At 49.9% G+C, this 15995-nt stretch overlaps 3 protein-coding genes across 5 annotated transcripts; 1 reads left to right on the top strand and 2 right to left on the bottom strand.

The window, feature by feature from the left end:
* Positions 1 to 463: 463 nt before the first annotated feature.
* Rnf39 (ring finger protein 39) lies at positions 464 to 6598 on the top strand. The gene is made up of 4 exons (XM_059281398.1): positions 464 to 1250; positions 3006 to 3028; positions 3251 to 3342; positions 5252 to 6598. The coding sequence occupies exons 1-4, from the start codon at positions 888 to 890 to the stop codon at positions 5830 to 5832; spliced, it is 1059 nt and encodes a 352-aa protein (XP_059137381.1). The 5' UTR covers positions 464 to 887; the 3' UTR covers positions 5833 to 6598.
* Positions 6599 to 7466: 868 nt separating this feature from the next.
* Ppp1r11 (protein phosphatase 1 regulatory inhibitor subunit 11) lies at positions 7467 to 9988 on the bottom strand. Of its 3 annotated transcripts, none has more exons than XM_059281399.1 (3): positions 9701 to 9988; positions 8120 to 8228; positions 7467 to 7735 (listed from the first exon to the last, which is right to left on the bottom strand). In XM_059281399.1, exons 1-3 carry the CDS (start codon positions 9767 to 9769, stop codon positions 7533 to 7535), a joined length of 381 nt encoding a protein of 126 aa, XP_059137382.1. In that variant the 5' UTR covers positions 9770 to 9988; the 3' UTR covers positions 7467 to 7532. The 3 variants fall into 3 exon arrangements, with proteins under 3 accessions (XP_059137382.1, XP_059137384.1, XP_059137383.1); XM_059281401.1 differs by lacking the exon at positions 9701 to 9988 and adding an exon at positions 9333 to 9458; XM_059281400.1 differs by lacking the exon at positions 9701 to 9988 and adding an exon at positions 8339 to 8392.
* A 1803-nt stretch (positions 9989 to 11791) lies between these two features.
* Positions 11792 to 15613, bottom strand: Polr1h (RNA polymerase I subunit H). Its single transcript, XM_059281403.1, has 5 exons — positions 15557 to 15613; positions 15328 to 15475; positions 14994 to 15094; positions 14724 to 14833; positions 11792 to 11985 (listed from the first exon to the last, which is right to left on the bottom strand). The coding sequence occupies exons 2-5, from the start codon at positions 15461 to 15463 to the stop codon at positions 11961 to 11963; spliced, it is 372 nt and encodes a 123-aa protein (XP_059137386.1). The 5' UTR covers positions 15464 to 15475; positions 15557 to 15613; the 3' UTR covers positions 11792 to 11960.
* Between the last annotated feature and the right edge of the window lie 382 nt (positions 15614 to 15995).

The raw sequence follows: 15995 nt of genomic DNA, 5'->3' as shown, positions 1-15995 counted from the left end.
CTGGGACGGCTGAAACAGGTAATTGTCAGGTACAAAGAAAAGGGGGGAAAGAACGTTGAAAATAAGAACACAAAGGAAAAGGATAGAGAAAATAGAAACTTCGGGCGAGGCGGGGGTTGGGGGTAGGGGAAGGACTGAGAGAGAGCCCTAACCTGAGAGGCAGGAATGTAGCTGCCGGCTTCCAGCCCTTATCCCAAAGACTAGGTGTCCCCAGACCTTAATAGGCAAGGCAGGAAGATGAGGCGCCAGGAGTGACAGCCACATGCCAACACTCAGAGGCCTGCCAAAGCCACACAGTCCAGGACCCAAGCTTCCGGGCCCCCAACCCCCAGATGTAGGTGTGCCAGCCACCTGGGATGACTCATGCCCTGGCGATGTGGGCACGCATGCCAAGAGCGAGCCTGGGCACCCTGCCCACCAAAGGCACATCACAGGCCAAGGGGGAGATTCGCGCTCCTCAGGGACTCGCTCACGGGGTGAGGGTGGGGGGCTACCAAACCCCACATTGCCACCTTGCCCATAGCTCATGCCCTGGTGCTCATCTTCTAGGCTCTGGGACCTAGGTGTCTCGGTCTCTACACCCTGCTCCCCAAAACCTTACTAGGAAAGCGGGGGAACCAGATGAGGCATTACGCAAGGTCTGCTGTTTACCTCCTGCATGGGGCCTCCTCCCTCCCTATAAAACCTGACGTGGTGAGGAGACGCGCTGAGTCCGATCTGGGTAAGCGAGGCAGCCCAGGAGAGGGGTAGGTAGGAAGTGCGAAGTGAATGAGGGAGGCGCAACGAGGGGCATCGAGTCAGCACGCAGCGGGGGTGGTCCGCCACCTGCGCCCTCGGGGGCGGCTGCTACCGTCGCGGATCAGGGTGCGTCCGGACCCCGGCTTTCCATGGAGGCTCCCGAGCTGGGCCCGGGGTTGGTGGAGCGTCTGGAGCAGCTGGCGACGTGTCCGCTGTGCGGGGGCCCCTTCGAGGACCCAGTGCTGCTGGCGTGCGAGCACAGCTTCTGTCGCGCGTGCTTGGCGCGCTGCTGGGGGACCCCGGCGGCGCCGGGCTCGGAGACGGCGCCCCCTTCCTGCCCCTGCTGTGGCCAGCCGTGTCCCCGACGCAGCCTGAGGTCTAACGTGCGTCTGGCAGTGGAGGTGCGCATCAGCCGTGGGCTGCGAGAGAAACTGGCGGAGCCTGGTGCTCGGAGTGGGAGACGACGCGGGGGCCGCATCCCCACCATGGGCTGCCTGGACCCGCATGGAGAGGTAAGGCGGTCAGCCTTCTTTGAGGGTTCCTGTTGTTGGTGAAGAAAAGGTCTATGGGTGTCCTAGCAATGTCGGGCACTCGTGCTTTTAGCTCTAAAGCCCTAATGGAAATGTAGGTAGTAGACAGCTTGGCGCTAGGAAGGCAGAGGCAGGAGGATTGCTGCAAATTCGAATCCATCTTGGTACACATAGCGAATTCCAATCCAGAGATGGCTAGTAAAAAAGAGAGAGGAATTTAAAATAAAAATTTTAAGAGACAGAGGGAGGGGGAGGAAAGAGGAAGGGAGAGAAAGAGAGAGAGGCCAAGTCTTGAGTGAATAGTTTGAGAAAGGACGTTAGGAAAAGCTGAAAGGAGTTGACACTTGGTCGGGGGAGGAGGAGAAGGCTGGACAGATGCCTGAGTCTTATCAGTGGAGATGGAGGTTAAGATGTTGTAGAGGCAGAAACACGCTGGTGATAGACAGAATGCTTAGTCCCTTGGAGATCTCAGAAGCTTCCTGCAAAGAGCATGGGAATTGGAGCCAGGACCGAGCAGGCTCACTGGTGGGAGCAAGAAAAGGATAGGGGGGCGACGCGACTAGACGCCCGGGTTAGGACGAGGAGGAGCCCAGGGAGGGTGGTGATAGGACCGAATGAACAGAGTCACTGGAGCCAAGGCTGAGACTGGGTGCAGAAAAAGCGGAAGCGTAGGGATGGAAAAATTAGGAGACTGGCAAATGGGGTGGGGGTGTGGTGGGCAGATCCAAAGTGAGGCAGGGGTTCCCCTAACAAGCTCCAGCTGAGCTGTGAGTTGTTATTGTTCTCAGCTCCTCCCAGGTCCCCAGGCGGGGGCGGAAACTGGCGGAGGCGAGGTCCGGGTGAGCAGCTGGCAGGCCTCTGGCTGGTCTCCACGTTACGGCCCCACTGTCTCCCCACTGGGCTCTCCCTGGGCCCCTTTGGACATCAACCACTCCCATTCCTTCGCAGTACCTCAAGGGATCACATCTGGTTGACTTCCCCTTAGCCGCCCTCCTGCCCTGGGTCCCGCTTCCGCCCTTTGAAGGCTTCACAGACCTAATTAGTCTAGGTGTAATTGCCGTCCTCTCCTTTCCCCCTTGCCACACTGGCCTCTCCAGCCATCCTCACTAGGCTACAGAAAAGAGGGATGGAGGAACCCCAGTGTTTGGAGGGGAGAAAACCAGCGCCCTCTTCTGGCTGCCGTGGGTCCCTATGAAATCTGTGGAGCCTCTTGGGACACTTCTGAGTTCAGGGGCCCCCGGGGTTGAGATGACATAAAACAAAGGGCCCAATAAACGCCACTGAGCTTTTAAGACAAGAGGGGAAGCAGCTTTATTGTTGGGCTTTTATATAACAACTCTTAACTCAAGTAATATGGGTGTGTTCACTTTTTATGGTGAAGGGGTGGGCATTTGTCTGGAACACACTCAAGAAACTGGGAAAGGAAAGCATTACTGAAAGAGAGCGTGGGCTGGGAGATTAACAAGATGTAAGAAGTAGGTATGTTGAGGCTGAGGAAAGGAGAACCCTTGGAGGATGGAGTGAGGAGTGTGAGGAGAAAGTGATTTTGTAGTGAACAGAGGGAAGGCTGTGAAAGAAGAGGGGAGAACAGGAGAAAGGGGAGTGGAGGAGGGAAGAGAGATCATTTTAAGAGGGGGGACGAGAATCAACCACTCAGAGCTCACCTGAGGTGGAGGGGAGGATGCCTCACCATATGAACCTGACACTCACGCCCATGTTTTCTTTTGCCCTTACCAGGATATGAGGAAGACATGGAGGCGGTGAGTTCCATTTTTACTGTTTCTTCCTTTCAACTACCTGCAACCATAGCCATCACCTCCTCTCCAGACCCAGATCTTTGTCTCCACTTACCAATAGGCCTTCTGGAGTATAGCCTCACCTGTTTCTGTTAAGAGCAAGTGGGTTAGGAAAAGGGGTCGTCAGAACCAGCATCAAAAGACAGGAATGCTGTTAACTTCCTGATCCTTCCTTCGTCTGTCCAGATTTGATGTCCCAACACCCAAGTCATCTAACTCAGAGGAAGAGCTCCCTGAAGATTACCCTGTGGTAAAAAACATGCTCCACAGACTGACAGGTGAGGAGGGAGGAAGAGAGGGATCATAATCTGTGCTCTGTTTGCTCCCTTTCAGCTGTCAAAAATGGCCAAGCCCCTTTTGGTATCTGTATCGGTTTTGATTTCCTAGGGCTGAAATAACAAAGTGCCACAAATCGGTGACTTGAGGAACCATCCACACCTCAAAGTACAGAGGTAGAAGTGTGAGGGCTCAGGAGAAGTCTGTTCCATGCCTCTCTCCTGGCTTCTGGGAAGTCTCAGCACTCCCTTGACCCATATATGACCTTACTGGGCTTCCTGTGTGTCTGTTTCTGTGCCCAAGTGTCTCCTTTTCCTTTTAAGGTAGTGGTCATACTGCATCAGGGACCAACCTAATGATCTCAGTTTTTATCTGATTATCTTTGTGAAAATCCTTTTGCCACATAAGGTAAATTCAGAAAAATTTGGGAACAAAATTGAAATTCCCCCTGCCTTTCTAAACACACACACACACACACACACACACACACACACATACACACACACATACACACACACATACACCCACACACCCACACACCCACACACACACACACCCCCACACACCCACACACACCCACACACACACCCACACACATACACACACACACACACACCCACACACATATACACACACACACACACCCACCCACACACACACATACACACACACATACACACACACATACACACACACACACACATATACACACACACACACACATACACACACACATACACACACACATACACACACACACACACACACACACACACCCATATATATATATATATGTATATATCCCAGGCTGGTGCAGAACTCTAGCCCTTCCTGCCTTCCTCTAATGTGCTGAGGATATGAATATGTAACACCACACCTGGCCAGGAGGCACAATTTAACCCAGAACAAAATCCATAATTCCTCAGATCTCAGTCACTATTCACTATCCTTTTGTGTACACCCAAACAGTACAAGATCACTCTCAGGAATCCCCACTTCCACTCTCTCCCCTTGCTTTTCCTGAGAAGAGTCCCAAGATTCCAGCATCTCCTACCCCTTTGCCCATTCCCAAGGTAGCTCTCCATTCGTTTTTACAGTGCCTAGAGATGTTCCACCCCTAGTCACACATCCATCCCACTTCATCCAATTTACTTCTAGTTCCTAAGACGTATTTCCTTAAAGCACCCCATACCTACAAGGCCAGTGGCTTTTTCTGGTCCCTTTAGCGATCTCTGTTCTCTGTCTCTCCTCTGGCCACACCTCCTATAGAAACTTCGAGGGTGAGTGGCCTGGTTTTACTGGATACCTTGGAGTCCTCCCTTTGCCCCTCCTTTAAACACTTTGGTTCCTATCAGGTATCAGTCTCTCTCAGTAGTCTTGCTGACCTGGCTCCCAAGCCCCACCCAGATGCTGCAGATTCAAAGGTTTATGCTTTGTTTTGTTCATGAGAAAGGGTCTTATATGTAGCTCTAGCTGGCCTGAAACTTGCTATGCAGGCTGGCCTCTAACTCACAGAGCTGCCCTCTCTGCCTCCCAAGTGCTGGGATTAAAGGCGTGTACAGTGCGGCTTGTAGCTGGTTGCAGTATTAGTCCTCATTCTCACTAGGTCAGCTACTCTTCCTCCACCACCACCACAAACCAGACAGCCTCCCCTCCCATCTCCACGCTGTGGTCCCTGCCCTGGACCAGCACGGTCCTTGTCCAAATCCAGTTCCACAGAGGTGCTGCATCATAGCGCAGGGTGGCCAGCCTCCGCCTGCTCTGTGTCTTAGTTCTTTCGGATCCCAGTCACACTTTGAGCTGTCCTGGGGACTCAAGCACTTGTAAGTGCACTCGCTTTCCCTTCTCCACCCTTCTCATTCCGGACCAGAAATTTGACATGTGGTATTCCCCCATGCCTCTCATCTGCAGCTGATCTGACCCTTGACCCTCGCACTGCACACCGTGGTCTGCTCATCTCCTCTGACTGCCGCGGCGTGAGTCTGGCTCCACCTGGAACGCCAGAGCCGCTGGACAGTCCCACGCGCTTCGATCAGCTCCCAGCGGTGTTGGGTGCGCAGGGCTTTGCATCAGGGCGCCACTGCTGGGAGGTAGAGACCGTGAAGGGCGCGTCCTTCAGAGACTCTACCTCGGAGGATGAGGATGGAGGAGAGAGCTGCTACGCCGTGGGCGCGGCCGGGGAATCCGTGACACGCAAGGGCCTCATCAAGCTGTGCCCATCGGAGGCTGTCTGGGCCGTGGAGGGCCGCGGCGGCCGCCTGTGGGCGCTCACGGCCCCAGAGCCCACTCTGCTAGGCGGCGCCAGGCCCCCGCCGCAGCGCATTCGCGTGGACTTGGACTGGGAGAGGGGCCGTGTGGCCTTCTATGACGGCCGCTCCTTGGACTTGCTCTTCGCCTTCCAGGCACCGGGCCCCCTCGGGGAGCGCGTCTTCCCGCTGCTCTGCACGTGTGATCCCGGAGCCCCTCTGCGCATCGTGCCGGGAGAAGGCTGAGGGTCTGGTCACCTACCTCCTAGCCTAGCCTAGCCCGGATGCCTTAGGCTACTTCTCTTCCGTGCAGAAATCCCCACCTATTTCAGTGATCTTTTCTGTACACCTGCCGCAGCAGGAGTATTAATAAGCACCCTTTACCCACTCACATTCTTTCTCCCAAAGCAAGACCTCAAACTGGCTTGTACATCCGTGCCTTTAAGCCAGTCTGGTCCTGCGTCTCCATGCCCTAACCCAACCTTTTGAGTTCCCTTTCTGTACCATTCCAGACAGGGATAGAGAAAGGCTCTGTACCACCAGTACTGGGAAACAGTCCACATTTACCTCCAATCCCAAAGGGCTCAGGGCCTGATCCACAGCAGGAAGTCTGGAGCCTCCTGCTGATGTCCACTCTGAGGATTCCCCTCAAGAAAAATAAGTTCTCCTAAAATAAGATGCTTAACTAACTCATAACTTAAGCCACTCAGACCTGAAGCTTAAAACAAATTTTGGGATGTGTATGCAAGCCAGTCCACCCTCTACATTTCTTTTATGACTGTTTTCTATGCTGATAGCCTTTTTCTTTTAAATGTCCTCTTGGAACTTCATATTGCACACAAAAGAACCAATGGTGCTACCCACCTTCTCAACCAGGGAGCAACCCAGGCATCCCAAATATCCTTGTATAGTCTCCCTATGTGTATAAATCAGCCTGTATTTAACACATTGTGCAATGTTGGGTTATTTATTTTGTGCATCTGTGGCAATAAATGAGATCTCAGTGGTGGCATGGGTTTTGCTGATCTCTGTACTGTGCACAGCTAGAGGCCTGGAGGACAATACCCAGATCCCAGCACCAGTTGGGGAGGGCTGAGAGAGCAAGACACCTGGGTTGGTAGAGACATCACAGCCTAGGCAGGAAAGGGTAGGAGTGTACTGCAGGGGCCTGTCCCCTCATCTCTTTGTTCTCTCCCTCTTTCCTTTTAGAGACCCAGGCCCCTTGGACAACAGTGCTGAAGCTCAAAGATTAAAGGCTGAGAAAATCGTTGGCTCTAAGTCACTGGTCCGAGCCAGCTTTGTCAGAAAGGTTATATTCAGGTCACAACTATTTTGGGGTCCACTTTCCATTAGAGGTGTGACCGACAAAGACCTCTCCTAACTCCTTTTAAGGGCCAGAAGGGGTATCTAGGAGCAGAAGGGCTGGGGAACCCTATGGTCTCCACACAACCTTAGATCCCACAGGCAAGGACTGATTTAGGACAATTGCGTAAGTGGAAGAACTGTAAGCCAGGGTTAATATGCAGAGCTGGGGTACAAGATTGCCTGGAATCTAACGGGTCCTGGCAGTGAAAGCTGGGACTGCTGAAAACCCAGTTTAGGTGCTTGGGACTCAAGCTAAGGGTGCAGGTGGCCAAGATAACTGGATCCCAGGACAGGTAGTTTGGCAGTGAGAACAGAAGGGACAGATTGGGGCCACGGTGCCTGGATCCCAGGCAAGGGGGCAAACTGTGGGGAAGAGGGAACTGGGAGAACCCAGAAGCCTGGGTTCTGGAACAGCAGCAAGTCAGAATTTCAGGATCTCTATCCGCCCTCCTCTTCCTCTTCTCTATCAGGCAGGAGAGGGAAGGAGGGGTCAGGAGAAGGGATCAGACCATGGGTTGAGTCCCCATGTAGCCAGATGGATACATTTGGGGCCAGGCAGACACATGAAAGGTGAGAGGGATTTAGTGCTGCATAGGTCCTGGAGGGGGCTGAGAGGGGTCAGGAGGCTGGGGGGGAGTGGTTGGGGTAGGTCCTGGGGTTGTATGACGCCGTCCTTTGCGGTGACCCCGGACACAGTGTGTATGACCACAGCCTTCCTCTTCATCCTCATCACTCTCGGTGGAACTCTCACCAAAGGCCCGAGGTTTCTCATAAATACAGCAGCCTAGATGGAGAGGGAGGAACCCAGTTAAAAAGGATGAAGAACACGCCGGGCGGTGGTGGCGCACACCTTTAATCCCAGCACTCGGGAGGCAGAGGCAGGTGGATCTTTGTGAGTTCGAGGCCAGCCTGGTCTACAGAGCGAGATCCAGGAAAAGGCACAAAGCTACACAGAGAAACCCTGTCTCGAAAAAACCAAAAAAAAAAAAAAAAAAAAAAAAAAGGATGATGCCCCCCAGACTTGGTAACGCATACTTTTATCCCCACCCCCATCTATTTTCCTTTGCAACCAAGAAGAGAAGAGAAGTGTAAACAGCACATGGGAGGCCGGGCGGGGGCCGTGGCTTGGGCTGGGGCCGTGGCCTGGGCGGGGGGCAGCAGCACTCACATTTTGACGAGCGGCGCCCCATGTGCTCATTGTCCACGGTGTCGCTTGTCCACTCCACCTTCTTCTCTGGCTTCCGTTTCCGAAGTTTGATGGTTAGGCTCCGATTCTCCTGTAAGGGTAGGAGGTATGGGCCCATCTAGCTAATCTCTCTTGACCTTTCCTGTTTCCCAAAGAACCTCCTCTGTCCTCTTCCCTGGCTCAATCCGTACCACACCACACCTCTGGAGGAGCCAGGTGCTGGGAGCCAAAACAGAACATGTTTTTAACCTGCTCATGAGGAATATGAATTCCTGTTTTTGAAAACTAGTATGCAAAAAAAAAAAAAAAGACAATTCTTAACCTAGGCCAGTAAATCTTCAGGAAAACACAACCCTCCCTGTTTTTTTTATCTTCTTTCCTCATCATCCGTGGTGGTATTAATACAGGAAAGTTATTTGCTCAGTTCCCCGTGACTGGTCTTTGGCCTCCCTTTCTTTCTCCACACCTCTTATTCATGTTCTCTCTAAAGAGATTATATGCATGTAATCTCAGCACTTAGGAGACTGAGTCAGAAGCCAGCCAGCCTCTACAACTTGGTAAAGCTTTTTCTTTCAAGAGCAAAATAAAATTTTTAAAAAAATAATAAAGCAAGGCTGCGGAGACAGGTCTGTTGGTGAAGTGCTTTCCTGAGTTTGATTCCTAGAATTCATATTTTTTTTTAAAAAAAAGTCAGATGTAGTGGTGGTGCAGTACTGGAGATGTGGAGACAGGCAGGTCTCTTGCCAGCCAGCCTAGCCAATTTGGGCAGCTCCGTGAAAAATGATTGTCTCAATTCAACAAGCAAAAAAAAAAAAAAAGGTAGACTGTGCCTGGGAAACATCTAAGGCTAACTTCTGCCCCCCACACACACACCTGAACAAACAAAATAAAACAAAAATCCAAAACCCTCCTCCTCCAAAGAAAGCCTTCATTCCCTCTCCTCTCAAGTCCAGGGCTCTCTACGTCCTGCCCACTTATTCTCTAATCCTGGCATCTCTGGTAATGATCACTAAACTACTAAGCGCCTTCAAATCCAGACATTATTACGCCCAACACATCTTTCTCCCTTTGAAAGCAATAAAACTTGTTTTTGCAAAAATTCTATTTGTTTGCTCATTGGCTTCTCTCCTCTCTGATGTCAAAATACTACCTTCACCTCATTTTGCTTCCTCATTCCCTCCACTTTGACACGTACCCACTCCATGACTATGTACTGGTAAGTACTCGTCCTTTATGTTTGCCTCCAAAACCATGCTTTCTCAAATGGCCTTTCATTTCCTCCCACTACCCTCCGTGCTCCTTAACTCAGTTTCCGTTTATTACGTACACAGACCACCACGCCAAGTCATAACACCTATACCCTAATTGTAACTGCGGTTTAAACGTTCCCTGACCAGTCACTTTTATGATTTGAGCCACTCCAAGCATCCCCAGTCTCTTGCAATTTTCCCAAGACTCAACCCCACATGTCCCAGATCCCAAACCCTCCAACTTTCCAAACCCCTGTTTCCCTCCGAGTACCTCCCAGACCCCTACACAGGCCCCCCCGCCCGGCTTTCTCACGGGCTCGGTTGTCACGGTAACCGTTGTCTCAGTGACGGTCTCACTCAGCCCGGCCCCTGCCTCCGCCATGGCTAAAGCGAAAAGCGAGGAAGCGGGATGAGACACCCTTCCCTTGTTCTGCGCCTCTGAGATCTAAGAGATCCAGTACACGATTCGGAGTAGTGACCAGGATCCTCTGGCTTCTTATTCTCCCCCTTCCTCCAGGGCCTCTGCTTCCTCACCCCTGGGGATAACCTGTCCAACCCCACTTCCGGCCTTTCACTTCCGGGTGTGACGCATCCTGCTTAAACCAGCTTCCCTTCCCCAGCACCGCTTGGGCCAAAGCGCAGGCGTCACCAGATTAGTTCCGCCGTACTGTAACAGTGCGCAGACGCCGCAGTTAGCAGAAGTGATGTCACTGTGGGGCGGGGCCAGCTGGCCCAGGGCCTAAGTTCATTGGAGGAGAGTCAACTCCGGGCTGCGGGGCACGGAGGAGGTGAGCTGTATGTGCTCTGTATCTCTTCCCCAGTCCGCTGTATCCTTAAACCTGGGTGCAAAAGTAAGTGGGACTCGGCCAAGTTCCACTTTCTTATCATTCTGTCGAGAAATGGCTTTCCAGAAACGCACTGGGTTCTAGTCCTCTCCCTGTCTGTACGTCTTAGAGGGAAGGTACACCAAACTTGGGATTTTCGGACCATGGCAGGCCCTAAGATCAAAGTATGAGATACCCAGACTGCCATTTACAAAGGCCTGGCTGCAGGGACGGGGCAGCAAATTCAAATACATACGGTTAAGTTTTGTTGAATCTCTCACTACCCGTCCAGAGGTCCCAACTTTTGTTTCCTTTACAATGAGGAACTAGATTTGGATAGGATATATGTATAATATGTCTAACTGCCTTTTTTGTATTGGCCTTGTGATGATTAACATTACAATTAGTTACTATGCTTGAGAGACCAAAAAGCAAAAAAAAGAAAAAAAGAAAAAAATGCCTCTGTCATGTAAGCCCCTAGTTTGTACAGACTGTACCCTACCAGTCCACTTCTTCTTCCCAGACATGCCCTCCCCCACCAGATACCAGGTTTATCTGTGTATCCCTGGACATCCTGGAACTCACTCTGCGGACCAGGCTGGCCTCAAACTCAGAGATTCGCCTGCCTCTGCCTCCTAAGTGCTGTGATCAAAGGCATCGCCGCCACCACCACTCGTAAAGACTGTTCTTAAACTGACAGACCTTGTAAAATTTGCTGTTATAGCAAGACGATAGTTCATAAGACTAACTGCTACTTCTGCTTTTGTAATCAAACTTGCTTACTCTGCTCAATGGCTAGGACAACTGCAAGACATACATGTAAAATTAGACCCTGCTGTAGCTGGAGAATTTTCTCTCCGGGTCCCTCCAAGCCCCGGCAGTCCGACAGCCCACTTATAAAATAAACACACAGATGCTTATATTATTTAAACTGTTTGGCCTAATGGCTCAGGCTTCTAGCTATCTAGTTCTTACATTAAATTAATCCATTTCTATAAATCTATACCTTGCCACGTGGCTCGTGGCTTACCGGCGTCTTTACATGCTGCTTGTCATAGAGGCGGCTGGCAGTGTCTCCTTCCGCCTTCCTGTTCTCTCAATTCTCCTCTCTGTTAGTCCCGCCTATACTTACTGCCTGGCCACTGGCCAATCAGTGTTTTATTTATTGACCAATCAGAGTAATTTGACATACAGACCATCCCACAGCACCCTGCCTATTTGTAGACAGAATACATGCAATCTTGTGGCCTTGGGCTGACTAGATGCTGCATCCAGTGCCATGAGTATCCAGAACCAGTATTTAATAAAGCCTCTTATTAAAATTTATTCATGGTCATCATGAATCTCTGAGTGACCCCAGGCCCACAACAGCTTCATTCCAGACTCCATTTGGGTTTTTAGGCATCTTGTTAGGTAGCTTTGGCTGGCTTTGCATTCCTTATATAGTTCATTGTCCTCAAGATTGAGACCTTCTTGCCATTGAGACCTTCTTGCCTCTATCCCCGAAGTGCTGGGATGACAGGGCCTGTGCCACCAGCTTGGCCAGGATAAGATTATGAATAACACACATGATGTCAAGGTTTCATAAAAATATAACTTTAGTAAATTCAACTGGGGGAAGGAGTGCTCTGGGGGTGAAGATCTTATTCTGAAAACAAGGCACCAGAGGGGAAGGATAAGTCATCAAAGGACCGATGTCTTCACCTTCCAAGAGGAGGAGGAGTGTTGCTGAGTTGCCAGAAAAAAAGGTCAAGAATCTTCCTTTTCCTGAAACCTATGGAAAAAGAAAGGACTCATTATACTTAACCAAAAAGAATTTCTAGCACCGTGAGATAAGATAAAAACCCCTGAAGGACTTTTTCTTATGACAGGGATGGGTGAGCTTCCCCCAAACAATCCTTCAACTCTAACCTCAAGGTAACTAATATCTAATCATTACCTTGAAGTATGCAAGATTTCCCGGGACAGAAAAAGCACTAGCCAAGAAAAGGAAAAAGATAAACTGGACCTCATAAAAACTAAAAATGTTGTAGCTGGACATGGTGGCACAGATCAATCTCAAAGAAGCCTACAGATGCTGGGAATGCAGCGTTCACCCAGACCTTAAGAAACCCGAAGTTCAAGTTCTAAGAAACTGGCATACAGTCAAAAATTACAAAGATAAAAAGTACCATGAGAAAGTCAGCAGAAATAGCATCAGACCCACAAAAAAAAATGGATATCAGAAATAACACACACATATAAATATGTTTAATATATCTAATATACATTTAAAGAATAAAAGGAGCAATTTAAAATGATTAATGGGAGCTGGAGAGCTGGCTCAGTGGTTAAGAGTATTTGTTGCTCTTGCAGAGAATCTAGGTTTGATTCCCAGCACCCACACGGTGGTTCACAACCATCTGTAACTCCAGTCCCAGGGAGTCTGACATCTCTTCTGACTATTGTGGGTACCAGGCATGCACATGGTACACTTACATACATGTAAGCAAAACACTCATACACATACAATAATAAAATAAATGTTAAATAAAATGACTGAGATTTTTTTAAATGACTAATGGGCTAAATTGTTCAGGTGATTCATGAGGTTTGAAAACAAGCAGTAATAACTGAGGGGCTGAGGAGACGGCTCAGGTGGTAAAGCGTCTGCTGCACATACGTGAGGACTTGAGTCCAGATTCCCAGCACCCCTTAAAAATAAAGAAAATGCTGGGTGTCATGGTCTACATGTACAGAATGGACTCCACTTGGGCTGGGAGGCATAGGACAATGACAGACAGGATGAATGTCTAAGGCTCATTGGGTAGCCAGCCTAGCCTGAGCTCCAGGCTCAGAGACTCTGCCTCCAAAGCTAAGGTAGAGAGCTGGAAGTGGTGGCACACACCATTAATCCCATCATTCTGGAGGCAGAGGCAGATGGGTATCTGTGAGTTTGAGGCTAACCTGGTCTACACAGAGTTCCACACCAACTAAGAATATAGTGAAAGCCTGTCTCAAAACTAAAAGAAAAGTAAAGAGAGATAAAGACACTTGGTGAAGCCACCCAATGCCTAACTCTGGCCTCCATATCGACAAAAAATATATGCATACATCCACATGAATACATGAATACACCGCACATACAACACTCTCACCACCATACACACATACAAATTGAAGAAAGAATTAATGACCTATAGGAAAGATCTGGAGAAATTACCCTGAAGAAGACAGTATAAACAATGGGATGGAAAATATAGAAGACAAGGTGAGAAATGTGAAAGTCTAATAACTAATTTGAGAACATGGGGGACAGGGAATATTGGAATGACATAGCAACTGATACATTTCCAAGGTTGATGATATAGAAATCAGTTCTTGGCTTCAGAAAGCCTAATAAGGGGCTGGGCATGTAGTTCAGTTGGTAGAGTGCTTATGCAGCTCTCATGAAACTGAGTTGAATCTTCAGCACCATAAGAAACAACTGTGGTGGCACATGCTTGTAATCCTTGCATTTGAGAGGTGGAAACAGGAGGATAAGAAAACCAAAAAAGAAAGAGGAAAAGTCTAATTAAAATCCTAAACAGGGCAAATATAAGAAGAGAGGTCAGGGTACAGCTGAGGGTAGAGCATTTCCTTAGCATGCCTGAGGCCCTGGAATAAAGCTGGCAGTACCCCAGGAAGAAGGAAAACAATAGCAAAAAGCAAAAATACAGAAAGCCACACGCTAATGTTCTGCAGTGGAGCTAAACAACCACCAAGACAAAAATTGTTTCGAACCACTCAGACCATGTTCTTTGAATCGTGCAAGATTAAGTAACCAAAGTCACCCCTTTTGCAGGGAAAGATTTCAGCATTTTGTACCACTATGCAAACCAACGTCTGTGTTTTAAAATTCCCTTTCTAGTAGCTTTTTATGTGTGTGACAGAGTCTTTGTGTAGCCCAGGCTGGCCTTGAATGAATGATTTTCCTTCCGGTCACCACGCCCAGCTTTCCTCTTATATCTTAAAAGATTTAGTTCACTGACAGTCAAAAGAGTAAGGGAGCGGTTGAGAAAGCTTAGCAGTTAAGAGCTCCCACTGTTGCAGAGGATCCAAGTTCAGTTCTCAGCACCCATATCCGATGCCTCACAACTATCTGTAACTCCAGTTCCAGGGGATTTAATGTCTCTGGCTTTGGTGGGCACCTGCACATTCAAATATGCAGATAAAAACACCTACAAATAACTACAAAAAAAAACCCCAAAAACATCTTTTTAACAAGTCAGGTAGAATGGCACATGCTTGAATCACAGCATTCAGGAAGAAGAGCTTCAGGTTTGAGGCCAACCTGGGCTGTATGGTTGAGAGTTCAAGGCTAGCCTGGGTATATAGTGAGCCCCTGTCTCAAAAAACACAAATAATAAAAAAGGGCTACAAGCCTCCCTGTTATGGACTGGACCAAATGAAATACTTAGTACAAGTCTGTCACTGCTTTTGTTGTTTACAAATACTGAAAAAGGGCAGAGGGAGGAGGAAAAAGATTCTCACTTGCAATTGATACAGGTATAGAAGACAGTCTGTCCTTCATCAGCTGAGCGCATCTGTCTGGTGTGGTATGCCATTCCCTCATGACCACATCGAGGGCAGCGCCTGTCAACCTAGGAAGAAACAGATGGGCTATGGAGACCTACGCACAATAAGGCTCTGCTTTCATACAGGAATCAAACTATTACACCCCCCAGACATTCTCCTGGAATGGAGCGCAAAACCAGGTCTCCACAATCACTGTTCTTTGGAAACCAGTCCTAATCAACTTACCACTGGTCCCTGGGATTCAGGTCCCTCGTCCACAGACGTAGGTATGGCTGCCCCCAGTTTGTGGAACACAACTGAGGTCTTCACAACTTTCCCTTCGAAATCTGCACAGGGAGTAAAAAATTAACAGTAGAAAAGGCCGAGGAGGCAACAAATCCCAGCAACACTCTCGCAGGTGGGTCACATCCTCCCTTCGGGTTTCTTCCCTGGGTCAGTCTGACAGACAGATTCCAGTTCTGGGTCTCGCCTCCCTAATCCCAACCAGGGCTGAGGTCACGCTCCACCACCGACCTCTCCACTTGGACCCTCGGCTGGGTCCAGCCTACTAACCCCTCACCTCGCACGTCTATGCAGAAGCCACAGCGAGGGCAGACGACAGTATCCTGAGCTCCAGGCAGCGGCAGCACAGAGCCGCAATCTGGGCAGAAATCCAAGTCTGATTGAAAGCTGGAGCAGGGGCTGGTCAGCTCCATGGCGGATGAGACCTGGGGACGGAAAGACGATTAGTGAGAGGCAAGAGTCTTGCCTTGGAGGTGGTTCCTCATCGCGTCCCCGGCAGTAATTACCTGAGTCCACCACCCCCCTGGTCCTCTGACAGCTACGTGTGCAGTACGAGGTGTCCGGAACTTGTGGGGAACCGTGCGTGGTGGGACGCAAGCTGGAAGCGGCGAGAGCACAGACCCCAACCGCGGGCCAGAGCGGCCGATCGCAAGGGCCGGGCAGCGAATGCGCTCGGCGGGCTAGAGCGCCCTCATAGCCTGGCGGCCGTTGGGTCGTGACGTCATAATTAATGGCGCACTTAGTCGAGCGAGCTCTAGAGAGGGAGCCTAACTTCTAACGAAAGGGAATTGGAGGCCCCACTACTACTGTGACGTCGATTAAGCAAAGACAAGTAGCCAGTGTTAGGCCACCCGCTGCTTTCCCGCTCCGCACAAATCCCTGCTTTCGTAGGGAATCCTACACTTAGCAGGGGAAGGGGCTTGGGAACGTCCCCCTAAAGCTACT

The sequence above is a fragment of the Peromyscus eremicus genome, chromosome 16_21, assembly GCF_949786415.1.
Source record: "Peromyscus eremicus chromosome 16_21, PerEre_H2_v1, whole genome shotgun sequence".
In the NCBI taxonomy this organism is placed as follows: domain Eukaryota; kingdom Metazoa; phylum Chordata; class Mammalia; order Rodentia; family Cricetidae; genus Peromyscus; species Peromyscus eremicus.
The sequence above is the reverse complement of the archived record's forward strand: the minus strand, read 5'-3'. Positions and strand labels throughout refer to the sequence as shown.